General features: G+C 65.3%; 1 protein-coding gene across 2 annotated transcripts; it reads left to right on the top strand.

The window, feature by feature from the left end:
- The first annotated feature begins 32 nt into the window (after window positions 1-32).
- PLXNA3 (plexin A3) lies at window positions 33-14,156 on the top strand. Of its 2 annotated transcripts, none has more exons than XM_040467381.1 (32): window positions 33-121; window positions 1,998-2,621; window positions 3,000-3,539; window positions 4,029-4,211; window positions 5,041-5,169; window positions 5,240-5,340; window positions 5,705-5,828; window positions 5,930-6,086; window positions 6,166-6,265; window positions 6,439-6,553; window positions 6,720-6,920; window positions 7,057-7,153; window positions 7,294-7,484; window positions 7,564-7,709; window positions 7,781-7,901; window positions 8,007-8,143; window positions 8,252-8,422; window positions 8,708-8,801; window positions 8,885-9,124; window positions 9,200-9,343; window positions 9,413-9,647; window positions 9,737-9,879; window positions 9,959-10,215; window positions 10,340-10,406; window positions 10,500-10,646; window positions 10,732-10,891; window positions 11,046-11,149; window positions 11,324-11,420; window positions 11,706-11,896; window positions 12,152-12,321; window positions 12,806-13,018; window positions 13,157-14,156. In XM_040467381.1, the coding sequence occupies exons 2-32, from the start codon at window positions 2,025-2,027 to the stop codon at window positions 13,518-13,520; spliced, it is 5,736 nt and encodes a 1,911-aa protein (XP_040323315.1). In that variant the 5' UTR covers window positions 33-121; window positions 1,998-2,024; the 3' UTR covers window positions 13,521-14,156. The 2 variants fall into 2 exon arrangements, with proteins under 2 accessions (XP_040323315.1, XP_040323316.1); XM_040467382.1 differs by having other exon boundaries at window positions 49-117.
- Window positions 14,157-14,250: the final 94 nt, after the last annotated feature.

Raw genomic sequence — 14,250 nt, 5'->3', positions numbered from 1 at the left:
GGGGGCGCGCGCGGGGCGCGGCGGCGGGGACGCGCGAGTGGGGCCGGTGTGGGGCTCGGGGGCGCGTCCACGTGGCTGGCAGGCGGCCACCCGGAGCCAGCGGCAGCGGAGGGACCGGTAGGTAGGTGGCCTCCATACCCCGCCGCCCGTGAGGGGACGGACTGCTCGGTGGCCCGGGATTCGGGCAGCTCGGAGGTTGGGTTCGGCCTCGAGGGGGTCGGGCCCTACCTCTGCTCTTGCATCTTGGACGCCGGCCTGAGTGGTCCTTCGTGCCCAGCGCCTGCAAAGACGGCCAGCCTGAGCCCAGCTCCCCTGCCCTATGTGGACCCTTTGTGGCTGAGGGGCGGCCCGTCCAAGGATTGCTGGGGCGCCTGCATCCACCGGGGTCCTCGTGGGTCCGTTGAGGAGTGCCCCCGATGGGGGCTGGGCGAGCCAGGCCAGCAGCACGGTGGGGGGCATCGGGGAGTGGGACCCTGGAGCCGTATCTCTGTGTAGGGCTGTCTCTCTCCTCGGGCAGACAGCTGGGTGTGCCTGTGGTGCCCGAGGCTCCCACTTACAGGTGGAGGTTGGGGTGGGGGCTTGGGTGGCACATCCTGCCTCTCCAGGTCTCCCTCCTGACCTCTCCCCTGCCCCCATCTCCATTCCTAGGCCTGTATTCCTGCCGGTTGTGGAGGAGGTGAGGGTGGGATATGGCACCCCCATCTCTTCCGCCTCCCTTTCTTCTCTGGCTGTTGCATTGGGGTCCGGGATGCAGACCTGACAAAAGAGCCCCAGAAAGATGATCAGTCTGAGCTGAAACTCTTCAGTTTCAAGAAGGGCCTGTTCCTTGTTCTATCAAATGCATTTTTTCTTTTCTATCTCCTATGCATTCTTAGTTTGGTCCCCTGTACCCCCGCCCCCCGAGCTGGGTACCTTGTGTCTCCCTTGGAGCTTGGGCACAGAGAGGGTAGCTCTGAGCCCTGCTCCACTGGGTGCCATGACACTGCTCTGCTGTCTTTGCTGCCTAGAGCTGGCCAGAAAGCTGGGTGTGGCCTGGGGGTGAAGACCTGGCCAAGCTGGGCATTTGGCCCCCACCCCATCTCCCCAGGGCCTCGCTGGATTTAGGGACATTGCTTCCTTTCCATAGGGCTCCTTGCACCCCCCCCCCCCCCCCACCCCCCCTGTTCCCCAGCTAACCTCGGGATTTGGAGGGAGAGCTGCACAGGGCCCCCTGGGCCATCTGTCTGGCTGTGCCTGAGCACAGCCTGACTTATGTCTGTCTTGGCGCGTGGCTGTGGGGGCAGGCACAACTCGGCTTTGTGTTACGGTGGGTAGGCCAGACAGCAGGCTCCTGGACAGCCAGCTTGGGGAGGCCCTTGGGGCGAGGAGGCAGCTGGGGCCAGGACTCCGGGTGTGATGGCACCGGGTTCAGTCTCAGATCTGGATGCCTCAGACCTCTGACCTGGGTCTCCTGGTGGCAATGCCACTCTGGAGTGGTGTCCCCCCCCCCCCCACACACACACACTTAGGATTGTTCACTCTCCGCCTTTCCCCTTCCCCCAACTTGGGCGTGGGGCGTCTCTGTGGCCTGGGACTTGCCTGTAGTGGCTCTTGCGTGTGGCTGGCCACCCTAAGCTCCAGGATCTGGTGTTTGGGGTCTCATTCTGGGAGGGCCTCCCACCCTTCCTTTTTCAGCATCTGGCTCTGCTGCCCCCTTGGGTGTGGCCCGGTTGTGGGGAGGCCTCCTGGCTCCTTTCCAGCGGGGGTGGGGGGTGGGGGATGATTGATGGCCCTCAAGCCTGCCTGTGCTCGCTGCTCACTCATGCGCCCTGGTGGAGGCCCTCCTTGTCTCCCAGCCACGGGCACCATCTGGGACTCTGTGGTCCGCTGGTGGAGGAGTGGCCTCCACCCTCTGTGGCATGGTGCTCGGTCCGCTGGAGGCCCTAGGCCAGTGGGGCAGAAGGAAGGCAGGCAGCTTGGGCCTGGGCCTCTGATTTGCACTTGCTTCTTCTCCCCAGGCCTGTCCTCGGGCGCAGCTGGCGGCCATGCCTGCTGTCTGCCTCCTCTTGCTGGTCCTCCTTGCCGTGGGGGGGGCCCTGGGCAGCGGCAGGCCCTTCCCTGCCTTCTCGGTGACAGACACGACGCTCACACACCTGGCTGTGCACCGGGTGACCGGGGAGGTGTTCGTGGGTGCGGTGAACCGCGTCTTCAAGCTGGCCCCCAATCTGACTGAGCTGCGGGCGCACGTCACAGGGCCTGTTGAGGACAATGCTCGCTGCTACCCACCTCCCAGCATGCGAGTGTGTGCCCACCGCCTAGCACCTGTCGACAACGTGAACAAGCTGCTGCTCATAGACTATGCGGCCCGCCGCCTGGTGGCCTGCGGCAGCATCTGGCAAGGCATCTGCCAGTTCTTGCGCCTGGACGACCTCTTCAAGCTGGGTGAGCCGCACCACCGCAAGGAGCACTACCTGTCGGGAGCCCAGGAGCCTGACTCCATGGCCGGCGTCATTGTGGAGCAGGCTCGGGGGCCCAGCAAGCTGTTCGTGGGCACGGCCGTGGACGGCAAGTCTGAGTACTTCCCCACCCTCAGCTCGCGCAAGCTCATCAGCGACGAGGACGGGGCCGACATGTTCAGTCTGGTGGGTGAGCCCGTTCACCTTGTCAGACGGGCTGCTGGGCCCTCCTCCCCTGCTGCCTCTTCTTACCCCTCTCGTCTCCCTCCTTCCTGCACCCTGTCCTGGCTCTGCCACCGGAAGAGCCCTGATCCAGGAGGAGGCCAGCCGCTGAGGCCGGGCCAGGGCCCAGGAGGGTGCTGCTCAGCCCACCCTCGGCGGCCTTTCTGAGCTGCGCTCCTATGACTCTGCAGGCAGAGTGAGATCACGAGGGAGGCCCCAGGGGCGACCGTGTCCTGGGAGCAGGGCCCGGAGTGGGGTTGTGGGGGCCGAGAGGCCAGGGTCTGGGAGGTTGGCAAAGGACACGGGCCTCGTCCCATGCTCTCTCCTGAACCCCCTCCACAGGTGTACCAGGACGAATTCGTCTCCTCGCAGATCAAGATCCCCTCAGACACGCTGTCCCTGTACCCCGCCTTTGACATCTACTACATCTACGGCTTTGTGAGCGCCTCCTTTGTGTACTTCCTGACGCTGCAGCTGGACACCCAGCAGACACTGCTCGACACGGCGGGCGAGAAATTCTTCACGTCCAAGATCGTGCGCATGTGCGCTGGGGACTCGGAGTTCTACTCGTACGTGGAGTTCCCCATCGGCTGCTCCTGGCGAGGCGTGGAGTACCGCCTGGTGCAGAGCGCCCACCTGGCCAAGCCCGGCCTGCTGCTGGCCCAGGCCCTGGGCGTGCCGCCCGACGAGGACGTCCTCTTCACGGTCTTCTCTCAGGGCCAGAAGAACCGGGCCAGCCCGCCGCGGCAGACCGTCCTCTGCCTCTTCACCCTCAGCAACATCAACGCCCACATCCGGCGCCGCATCCAGTCCTGCTACCGGGGGGAGGGCACGCTGGCCCTGCCCTGGCTGCTGAACAAGGAGCTGCCCTGCATCAACACTGTGAGCTCGCGCCCGCGCCCGCGCCGCAGGGCCCCGGCCTCAGTGCCCGCACCCTACCCTGGAACGCCGTGTCTTCCCGTCAGGGATTCCCACCCTCGTTGCCCCCGCCCTCTGCGGCTCCCCTTTCTTCCCCGGCCGCCTTCTCACTGTTGACGGGTGCCCTCTGTTCACGAGCTGCCGGCTTCCGGGTGCTCCGCGCTCCTGCTCCTGGGCGGCCCTGTGCCGTCCCGCAGGCCTCGGAGGTGTGTGGTGTGTCCGGGGGCCACCCGCTGCCTCGGCCTCACCCCCCCTCCCCTGCTCCTCCTCCTCCTCCTCCTCCTCCTCCTGAGCCGCTGGCTTCCTGTGGGGTCCTAGGGCAAGCCTCTGGTCTTGGCTGGTGGGGGGAGCCGGTTCCAGATCCAGCTCCCGTCCGGAATATGGGGTCTCTGCCCTCTGTCCAGCTGGCGCCCCGAAGCTCGGATTCTCACCGCACCCATCCTGTTTCGCCAGCCCATGCAGATAAACGGAAACTTCTGCGGGCTGGTGTTGAACCAGCCACTGGGTGGCCTACACGTGATCGAGGGGCTGCCCCTGCTGGCTGACAGCAGCGATGGTATGGCCAGCGTGGCCGCCTACACCTACCGCCGGCACTCTGTGGTCTTCATTGGCACTCGTACCGGCAGTCTGAAGAAGGTAGGGCGAGGGCCGGGGGAGGGGGGACTTCCCGGGCTGGGCCCCAGGAACCTGGCCACGCTCCATAGGCGGCTCCTCGGCCACCCGCCCTCTCCAACACCAGTGCCCACTGTGGCCTCAGTTGCTGGCTTCCCGTGACACGGACCAGACCGGTCTCGAGGCCTCTCTGCTGGGAGTGCAGGGGCCCTGGCTGAGCCATCATGCTGGGTCCTCAGTTGAACGAAGGAGGAAAAATGTGAATGTAACCCCTTTTGCCCTCTTGTCCCCTCATGGGCACCAGGGCTGCTTCCGTTACTAGACGGGGTAGCATGAAAGGGGGAGACGCACTCTGGGAGCCCCAGTGTGCTCGCTCCGAAGGGACAGTGGTCAGGAGAGCCGCCACGAGCTCGTCCGGCTCACCCGGCAAATACGGAGTTGTCCCCAGGAGTTCTGGGGTTGGCTGGGGAGGGTTTGTGAAGGGAGCCAGTGACTTCTGGGGGGCCTGGTCTGCTGCCCCTCCTGGGCCCTTGTTTGCATCTCTAACCACTTCATGGAGGCATCGCCCGCAAAGCATACACTTCTCCCACTTAAAGCATACAGTCCGTGGTTTTAGTAAGTTTGCACAGGGTGTAACTGTCAGCATGAGGTCATTCCGGGATGGTGTCTGTCATCCCCCAGAAAGCTCTTCCCCTGCCTATGGCCATCTCGGGAGTGGGCACGTTGAGAGCTGAGCCGCACCAGGCCCTGGCTTCAGCTTGGCCACGACCTGGAAAGTCCGTGGCTTGACAAGTGGATGTTCTGGGTGTGTGTGGCACCCTGTGGCATCAGGCCAGCGTGTCTCGTGGCCCAGGTCCGGGTTGACGGCTCCCAGTATGCCCACCTGTACGAGACGGTGCCCGTGGTGGATGGCAGCCCCATCCTTCGAGACCTGCTCTTCAGCCCCGACCACCGGCACATCTACCTCCTGAGTGAGAAGCAGGTAGGCCCGTGGCAGGCGGCAGCGGGTGGCGGGGTGGGGGCAGGGCGGGTACTGACGCCGCCGTCCCCAGGTGAGCCAGCTCCCGGTGGAGACGTGCGAGCAGTACATGAGCTGCGCGGCCTGCCTCGGCTCGGGGGACCCGCACTGCGGTTGGTGTGTGTTGCAGCACAGGTGAGGGCCACAGGGCCGGGCGGGGAGGAAGGGTCTGCAGGGGTCCTTGATCCTGGGAGGAGCCGGCGATGCCCGCTGATTGGGGTGGGCAGAGCGTGCCCTTGCCCACGTACCCATTTCTCCCAGTCGTACCCTTGTGGCCTCTGCCTCCGTCCCCTCCTGCTTCATCCAGCTAATGAGCGGAGCCCCCATCCCGAGTGACAGCCCTTAGGGCCCAGGGGACGAGGCCAAAGCATGCTGTTGCCTGGCACTGTGGGCTGGGCTGGCCGTCTCCTCTTCCCTGCGGACATATGTGTACCCTCCCACCGCCCGGCCAGGGCCCTCGGGACAGCTGTATAACGGGCTCTGGCCTAACCCCACGCAGATGCTGCCGTGAAGGAGCCTGTCCGGGTGCTTCCGCCCCCCATGGCTTCGCCGAGGAGCTGAGCAAGTGTGTCCAGGTGCGGGTCCGGCCCAACAATGTTTCAGTGACATCACCCGGGGTGCAGGTAAGTGCTGTGATGGGTGGGGGTGCGTGGGCCCGCGTGTGTGTGTGTCGGTGGGGGGTGGGGGGGGACGCCTCCCGCTCTGACTACTCCGCCTTCCCCAGCTGACCGTGGCCGTGCGCAACGTGCCAGACCTCAGCGTCGGCGTGAGCTGTACCTTTGAGGAGGTGGCGGAGAGTGAGGCCGTCCTGCTGCCCTCCGGGGAGTTGCAGTGCCCATCGCCCTCCCTCCGGGAGCTACGGGCTCTCACCAGGGGGCACGGTCAGTAGGCTGGGGCTTTCCGGGATGGGGACGCTCTGCGTCCCGGGCCTGCTCACGGCCACCCCTGGGCTCGCCACAGGGGCCACGCGCACTGTGCGGCTGCAGCTGCTGTCCAAGGAGACTGGCGTGAAGTTTGCCGGGGTCGACTTCGTCTTCTACAACTGCAGCGTACTCCGGTCGTGAGTACTGGCATCTCTGACCTCTGTCCCCACACCCCTCCGTCCCCTGCTGCGTTGTGTGGGCCTCAGGTGGGCCCCGGCGCCTCCTCCCTGGGGCTTCCCGTGTGCCCCGTGGGCGAGTGGTGAGAGCGCGGCCTGGTCTTCTGCGTTATTCGCGAAGCCTCTCCCTGCAGGTGCATGTCCTGCGTCGGCAGCCCGTACCCCTGCCGCTGGTGTAAGTACCGCCACGTGTGCGCCAGCCACCCCCGAGAGTGCTCCTTCCAGGAGGGCAGGGTCCACGGCCCCGAGGTGAGGCGGGTGCCGTGCGCGAGGGGGCTGGGCTCCATGTGGGCTGGCCTCTGGCTTTTCTGCCTTTGTTCTCGTTGCTTTCCCGGAGCCTCTTGGGTTCGGGGCCAGCCCAGCTGGGCCCCGGTGGCGGCGGTGGGTGTGTGGCTGACGGGCGGTCTCCCCGCAGGGCTGCCCTGAGATCCTGCCCGGCGGGGACCTCTTGATCCCAGTCGGCGTCATGCAGCCCCTGACCCTGCGGGCCAAGAACCTGCCGCAGCCGCAGTCGGGCCAGAAGAACTACGAGTGTGTGGTCCGCGTGCAGGGGCGGCAGCAACGGGTGCCGGCCGTGCGCTTCAATAGCAGCAGCGTGCAGTGCCAGAACGCGTCGGTGAGGCCCCCTCCCGCGGGGCGTGCTGGTCGTGAGGGTCTGCGCCCGGCTCGCTGCTCAGAGAGCCCGACGTGCCTCTGGCGGGGGACCTTCTGAGCACCTCCGCTCTGGGGTGACGCGGGTCCCTCTCTTCCAGTACTCCTACGAAGGCGACGAGTACGGTGACACCGAGCTGGACTTCTCCGTGGTCTGGGATGGCGATTTCGCCATCGACAAGCCCGCCACCTTCCGAGGTGCGGGGCGGCACGGGGCTGTAGGGCCCGGGGCACGGTGGGCACGAACTGGGGCCAGGTGCGGCAGGGGGACCCCGCACCGGGGTCCTCGGCGCCCCCGGCGCCCCGCGGCCGCCCCCAGCGGTGCCCTCTGCCCGCAGCTCTCCTGTACAAGTGCTGGGCACGGCGGCCCAGCTGCGGCCTCTGCCTCAAGGCTGACCCTCGCTTCAACTGCGGCTGGTGCGTCTCGGAGCACAGGTGCCAGCTGCGGGCCCACTGCCCGGCCCCCAAGACCAACTGGATGCACCCGAGCCAGAAGGGCGCCCGCTGCAGCCACCCTCGCATCGCCCAGGTCAGCCTCCCCGGTCTCCTTCCGTCTGCCAGGCACCCACGAGTCTGGGCTCACCCTCGCCTATCGTCCTGCTCTGCAGATCCACCCGCTCATGGGGCCCAAGGAGGGAGGCACTCGGGTCACCATCGTGGGTGAGAACCTGGGCCTCAGCTACCGGGACGTGGGCCTGCGGGTCGCAGGTGTGCGCTGCAACCCCATCCCCTCCGAGTACGTCAGCGCCGAGAGGTGAGTGCGGCCGTGTGGGCGCCCGAGCCCTGGGCTGTCTGCCCCCAGCCCTGACCTTCTCTCACCCATAGGATCGTGTGTGAGATGGGGGAGTCGCTGGTGCCCAGCCCACCGCCGGGGCCCGCGGAGCTCTGTGTGGGCGACTGTTCTGCTGACTTCCGCACACAGTCCGAACAGCTCTACAGTTTTGTGGTGTGTGGGCTGCCCGTCCTTCCCCCTCCCCTCCCTTCTGAGACCCCTCCCCCCCACCCGCACCGGGCCACCTCCTCCCTCTCCTCAGGGCCGCTTCTCCCACAGACACCAGCGTTTGACCGCGTAAGTCCCGGTCGGGGCCCGGCTTCCGGGGGCACACGGCTCACCATCTCCGGGAGCTCTCTGGATGCCGGCAGCAGGGTCACAGTGACTGTGAGAGATGGCGAGTGCCAGTTCGTGAGGTGGGCGGGGCCCCATCAGCTCTGGCCTGGGCACTGGGTAGGGGGCCACAAGGGCAGGGTGAGTCATGGCCCCGGGCTACCTGCTCTCAGCGCCCCACTTACCGACAGGAGAGACGCCGAGACAATCGTGTGTATCTCGCCCGTGTCCACCCTGGGCCCCAGCCAGGCCCCCATCACCCTGGCCATCGACCGTGCCAACATTTCTAGTCCCGGCGTCTTCTACACCTACACCCAGGACCCTACGGTCACTCGCCTTGAGCCCACCTGGAGCATCATCAAGTAAGACCTGAGGAGGAGTGTGGGTCGGGGACTGTGTCCCTGAGCTCCTGTCCCGGGGCCTCGCTTGGTGACTGGGGCCCAGGGCATCAAGTTACGCGTCCTCCAAGCCTCAGCCCTCATTGGCAGAGGGGGGCAGGGTCCTCCCAGCAACATGGCACCTGGCATTCACCCAGTGACCTGGGGTGGGGGAGGCCCCGGGCTCCATGGCAGCTGTGATAACTCTCTGGAGGCCAGGCAGGGAGCAGTGGCGGAGGGAGCCTGAGGCCCCTCCCCCGCTGCCCCCAGTGGAAGCACTGCCATCACTGTGAGTGGGACCCACCTACTGACCGTCCAGGAGCCCCGGGTCCGGGCCAAGTACCGAGGCATCGAGACCACCAACGTGAGTGCCAGCGGTCCTCGCCCTGCCCCTAACCCTGCCACCTGTGGCTTCATGTGCCGGGCTGCCCTCCCTTGTCCCCGCAGACATGCCAGGTGATCAACGATACCGCCATGCTGTGTAAGGCCCCCGGCATCTTCCTGGGACGGCCTCAGCCACAGGCCCAGGGTGAACACCCTGATGAGTTTGGCTTCCTGCTGGATCATGTGCAGACGGCCCGCTCCCTCAACCGGTCCTCCTTCACCTACTACCCTGATCCCAGCTTCGAGCCACTGGGACCCTCCGGTGTCCTGGATGTCAAGCCTGGCTCCCACGTAGTGCTGAAGGTGCGAGTGGGGCACAGTGGACCAGGAGAGGCCGGGAGGTGGGGAGCCCTGGCTGACCGCACCCTCCACCCACAGGGCAAGAATCTGATCCCCGCAGCAGCTGGCAGCTCCCGCCTCAACTACACGGTGCTGATCGGGGGGCAGCCGTGTGCGCTCACTGTCTCCGACACACAGCTCCTGTGCGACTCACCTAGCCAGACGGGCCGGCAGCCTGTCATGGTGCGTGGGAGGTGGGGGAGGCCACCGGGTGGGCGTGGGGGTCAGCTCACAGTGGGGTTGTCCCTGCAGGTACTGGTAGGTGGCCTGGAGTTCTGGCTGGGTACCCTGCACATCACGGCCGAGCGGGCGCTGACTCTGCCGGCCATGGTGGGCCTGGCGGTGGGCGGCGGGCTCTTGCTGCTGGCCATCACCGCTGTGCTGGTCGCCTATAAGCGCAAGACTCAGGATGCAGACCGCACGCTCAAGCGGCTTCAGCTACAGATGGACAACTTGGAGTCCCGCGTGGCTCTGGAATGCAAGGAAGGTGCCTGGGACGGTGGTGTGGTGCAGGGCGGGTGGGCTGGGAGCCTCTCCCCTCCCGCTGCGCTCATTCTTCCTCCGCGCCCTCCCCAGCCTTTGCTGAGCTGCAGACGGATATCAATGAGCTGACCAACCACATGGACGGGGTGCAGATCCCTTTCCTGGACTACCGGACCTATGCCGTTCGCGTGCTCTTCCCGGGCATTGAGGCCCATCCGGTGCTCAAGGAGCTGGATGTGAGTCCCCAGCTCGCCTGCCCGGCCCTCATCGCCTGCCACGCCTCCCCCACTCTCTGAGACGCCCTGTCCCTCCCAGACTCCCCCCAACGTCGAGAAGGCCCTGCGCCTCTTTGGACAGCTGCTGCACAGCCGCGCCTTCGTGCTCACCTTCATCCACACGCTGGAGGCCCAGAGCAGCTTTTCCATGCGCGACCGTGGTACCGTGGCCTCGCTCACCATGGTGGTCCTGCACAGCCGCCTCGATTACGCCACGGGGCTGCTCAAGCAGCTGCTGGCGGACCTCATAGAGAAGAACCTGGAGAGCAAGAACCACCCCAAGCTGCTTCTGCGCAGGTAGGTGCTGCAGGGCCCCGGCCCCGCCTCCTGCCAGCCCCACTCCCACCAGGCCCGCTCCTGCCTGGGGAGCAAGGTGGGTGGGCCCCCTCTCCAGTCTGGCCCAGCGCCCCTTTTGCCCTAGGACCGAGTCGGTGGCTGAGAAGATGCTTACCAACTGGTTCACATTCCTGCTGCACAAGTTTCTGAAGGTGTGCTGGGCGGGTGGGCGGGTGGGCGGGGCGACCCGGGGAAGCGGCTGGCGGGCGGGCGGGCAGCGTACGTATGCCCGCCCCTGGCTGCAGGAGTGTGCCGGGGAGCCGCTGTTTCTGCTCTACTGCGCCATCAAGCAGCAGATGGAGAAGGGCCCCATCGATGCCATCACGGGCGAGGCCCGCTACTCCCTGAGCGAAGACAAGCTCATCCGGCAGCAGATCGACTACAAGACGCTGGTGGGTTGGTGGTCGGGTGGGCAGGGCCTCAGGCATGACGGCACACCTCGTCCCGGGTCCAGCCTGTGGTTCCCCTCACCCGCAGACCCTGCACTGCGTGTTCCCGGAGAGCGAGGGCAGCACTCAGGTCCCAGTGAAGGTTCTCAACTGCGACAGCGTCACCCAAGCCAAAGATAAGCTGCTGGACGCTGTGTACAAGGGCGTCCCATACTCGCAGCGCCCCAAAGCCGAAGACATGGACCTAGGTGACCTTGCCCCTTCCTCCCGGCCCCCACCCTGTGGCCACATTGCATTGACTGCCATTCCCGCTGCCTGCTTGGGCTCTGTCCGCTGAGGGAGGTGGGCCCCGGGGCCCAGGGTACTCTGGGCAGGACCTCAAGGGCTGTCTGTGGCCTACAGAATGGCGCCAGGGCCGTATGGCCCGAATCATCCTCCAGGATGAGGACGTCACCACGAAGATTGAGTGTGACTGGAAGAGGGTCAACTCATTGGCCCACTATCAGGTGAGGGACTGGGAGCCACCTGGGGGCCGTGGCCCTGCCCGGAGGACACAGTCCCTCCTTGGGGAGCCTCGGGTACCTCCGACACGCACACCACAGGGTCCGGGTGGGTGGTGGCTCAGGCCCGCTGGCTCCCCAGCCTCCTGTGCTGCCCTCCTCTGTCTCTGTGGTTTCCAGGTGACAGATGGCTCCTTGGTGGCACTGGTGCCCAAACAAGTGTGTGCCTATAACATGGCCAGCTCCTTTACCTTCACCCGCTCGCTCAGCCGCTACGGTAGGTGCCTCCAGGGTGATGGCCTTGATTGGCCTTGTGCCCTCTGAGGCTGTGTCAGCCATCCTGGGGAGCCCCCTCTCTGAGTGGCCACCATGCTTCTGGTGGTTGCCCTGGGCCTTGCCCTTGGGAGATGTCCACTTTCATAGAGCCTGGAGGTGGGGTGGGCCGGTAAGAGTAGGCAGCCCCCTTAGCCTGCTGGGCTCCTGGAACAGAGGTGGGCAAGAGCCGTGGCGATGACTGGCATGGCCCCACTGGCCTAAAGGGCATGCCTGTCCCCTGCCCCAGAGAGCTTGCTGCGCACAGCCAGCAGCCCCGACAGCCTCCGTTCTCGGGCACCCATGATCACGCCTGACCAGGAGACTGGCACCAAGCTGTGGCACCTGGTGAAGAACCACGACCATGCTGACCACCGCGAGGGGGACCGCGGCAGCAAGATGGTCTCAGAGATCTACCTGACTCGACTCCTGGCCACCAAGGTGTGGGCCTGCCCTGAGCCACCCTGGCCTCAGCCCAGACATCTTCTAGCCCAGCCTTGGCCCTGCGGTTGGTCCGGCCTGCCCTGGGGGTAGGCCGCAGGGTTCTTCAAATCTGGTGCGCCTTTCTCAAGGCCTGAGGCTGGGGCGGGGCCCGTCTGGGGCACTGTCCCTGCAGGGAAGCTCCTTGCCCCTCTGTCCCCCTGTTCTGCTGTGGGGCCATCCCAACCTGACCTGTGCTCTTGCTGACCCCTGCAGGGCACGCTGCAGAAGTTTGTGGATGACCTCTTCGAGACCGTGTTCAGCACGGCTCACCGAGGTTCAGCCCTGCCCCTGGCCATCAAGTACATGTTCGACTTCCTGGATGAGCAGGCCGACCGGCGCCAGATCAGCGACCCTGACGTGCGCCACACCTGGAAGAGCAACTGGTACCGCCTTGTGCTGGGCCACTGCTGGCCCCCCTGGGGATGGGCGGACAGAGGAAGGGAGGACACCTGTGGCTGTGCCGGCACTCAGAGACCAGGGGGGTGGGTGACTGACGGGGGCTGGAGTGGCCATCCGGGCAGGAGAGGGCCTGCATCAGTCGCCCCTCAAGCACAGAAGGGGAGTTCGGTTGATTCCGGATACGGGCCCCGCTGGGCCATGTGGGAGGCCGGGAGTGGGGCCGGCACAGAGCAGAGGTGCTGACGGCCAGGCCCATGTGGTGGCCGTGGTGCGGGGTGAGATGCAGCGAGGACGGAAGGCTGTTTGCTCTCATTTCTAACTGCTTGAAGTCTGGCAGAAACTTAAAGAAAAGGCCGCTAACATACGTCACACTTGCTGCTTGTGGGCAAGAAGTGCACAGGCCAGGCAGGAAGCGTAGAAGGGAGCACTGATGGGATGGGCTTCAGGTGCCTGTCCCTCCCTGTCCAGCCTGCCCCTGCGCTTCTGGGTAAACGTGATCAAGAACCCCCAGTTTGTGTTCGACATCCACAAGAACAGCATCACGGACGCCTGCCTGTCAGTGGTGGCCCAGACTTTCATGGACTCCTGCTCCACATCTGAACATCGCCTGGGCAAGGACTCGCCGTCCAACAAGCTGCTCTATGCCAAGGACATCCCCAACTACAAGAGCTGGGTGGAGAGGTGGGCTGGGAGGGGAAGCAAGGCCTGGCAGCCCCGTGCCGGGTCAGCTTGGGGAAAAAGTCCCCAGAGACCGGCCTGACTGCCAGGGCAGGGGCTTTGGTGGCACCTGCCTTTGTGACCTACTCAGGGTCCCAACAGGTACTACCGGGACATTGCAAAGATGGCATCCATCAGCGACCAGGACATGGACGCCTACCTGGTGGAGCAGTCCCGTCTGCATGCCAGTGACTTCAACATCTTAAGCGCGCTCAGTGAACTCTATTTCTATGTCACCAAGTACCGCCAGGAGGTGCGTGCCAGTCTCGCGGGCCCCCAGTCGTTAGGCCCTGATGGTGCGGTCAGTGGCAAACACGGGGGGGGCCCTGTGAGGGTGAAGGGCACTAGAGGGTGGTGGAGGGGACAGAGGGGGCACGGACCCCATCTCTTAGATCGCTCGCAGCGCCTCCCCTATTCAGCCCCCAGGCTAGCACAGGTGATGCTTTGCAGAGATGCTGGGATTTGAGGGGGCTAGGAGAGAAGCCACTGGCCAGAGAACGAAATTCTGCTCGGGCAAAAGTAAAGGTCCAGGGAAGGGGTGGGCTGACGGGCTAGGGTGGGGCCAGAAGGTAGGCAGGGCCAGCACCTTATGCAGCCCATGGGATTGGTGACCCCACACTTCAGTAGACCGAGAACATAGAGGTGTGGATCTGAGATCGTATTATTGCTGGAAGTAAGAACCCGTCAGCCAGGACATGGCCCAGAAAGCTCTGAGCCTGGATGAGCTCACCAAGGGCAGCCGAGAGCCAGTGTAGGGGTACAAGTGGCCCACGCACTGAGTCCTGGGGTCCTGGGACACTCAGAGGTGGCAGAGAAGACAGGGAGCCAGCAGTAGAGACTGAGGAGTGGAGGGAGGGACCCCAAGACTGCAGGGTGGCCTCCTGGAACAGGACACACACACACACACACACACACACACACACACACACCCCTGGGGCAGGAAGGGGGTGGTCAGGAGGGAGAAGAGTATGATTGGCTTCCTGGGGTGCTACTGATGGTCAAGGGCAATGAAGCCCTAGAAGGTTGCCGCATTTGGCAAGGAGATCCTGGATACCAGCAAAGACAGGGTTGGATGCAGGTCAGGAGGGGACGGGGAAGTTGGGTGCGGGTTGGGATGGGGGTCAAGAGGGGACAAGGAAGTCAGGTGCAGGATGGGGGTGGGTGTCAGGAGAAGACGGGGAGACCAGGAGGGGATG

The sequence above is a fragment of the Herpailurus yagouaroundi genome, unplaced genomic scaffold (assembly GCF_014898765.1).
Source record: "Herpailurus yagouaroundi ecotype Mexico unplaced genomic scaffold, PumYag 67493, whole genome shotgun sequence".
NCBI lineage: Eukaryota > Metazoa > Chordata > Mammalia > Carnivora > Felidae > Herpailurus > Herpailurus yagouaroundi.
Note: the sequence above shows the minus strand (reverse complement) of the source record. Positions and strands in the feature narration are given on the sequence as shown.

What these genes read in the sequence shown, in the direction of transcription:
- PLXNA3 (XM_040467381.1), top strand. Translation starts at nt 2,025, where the DNA reads ATGCCTGCTGTCTGCCTCCTCTTGCTGGTCCTCCTTGCCGTGGGGGGG. An exon ending in GGCGAGTGCCAGTTCGTGAG is followed by an intron (nt 8,144 to 8,251) that starts GTGGGCGGGGCC and finishes ACTTACCGACAG; the next exon opens with GAGAGACGCCGAGACAATCG. An exon ending in GGCTCTGGAATGCAAGGAAG is followed by an intron (nt 9,648 to 9,736) that starts GTGCCTGGGACG and finishes CGCCCTCCCCAG; the next exon opens with CCTTTGCTGAGCTGCAGACG.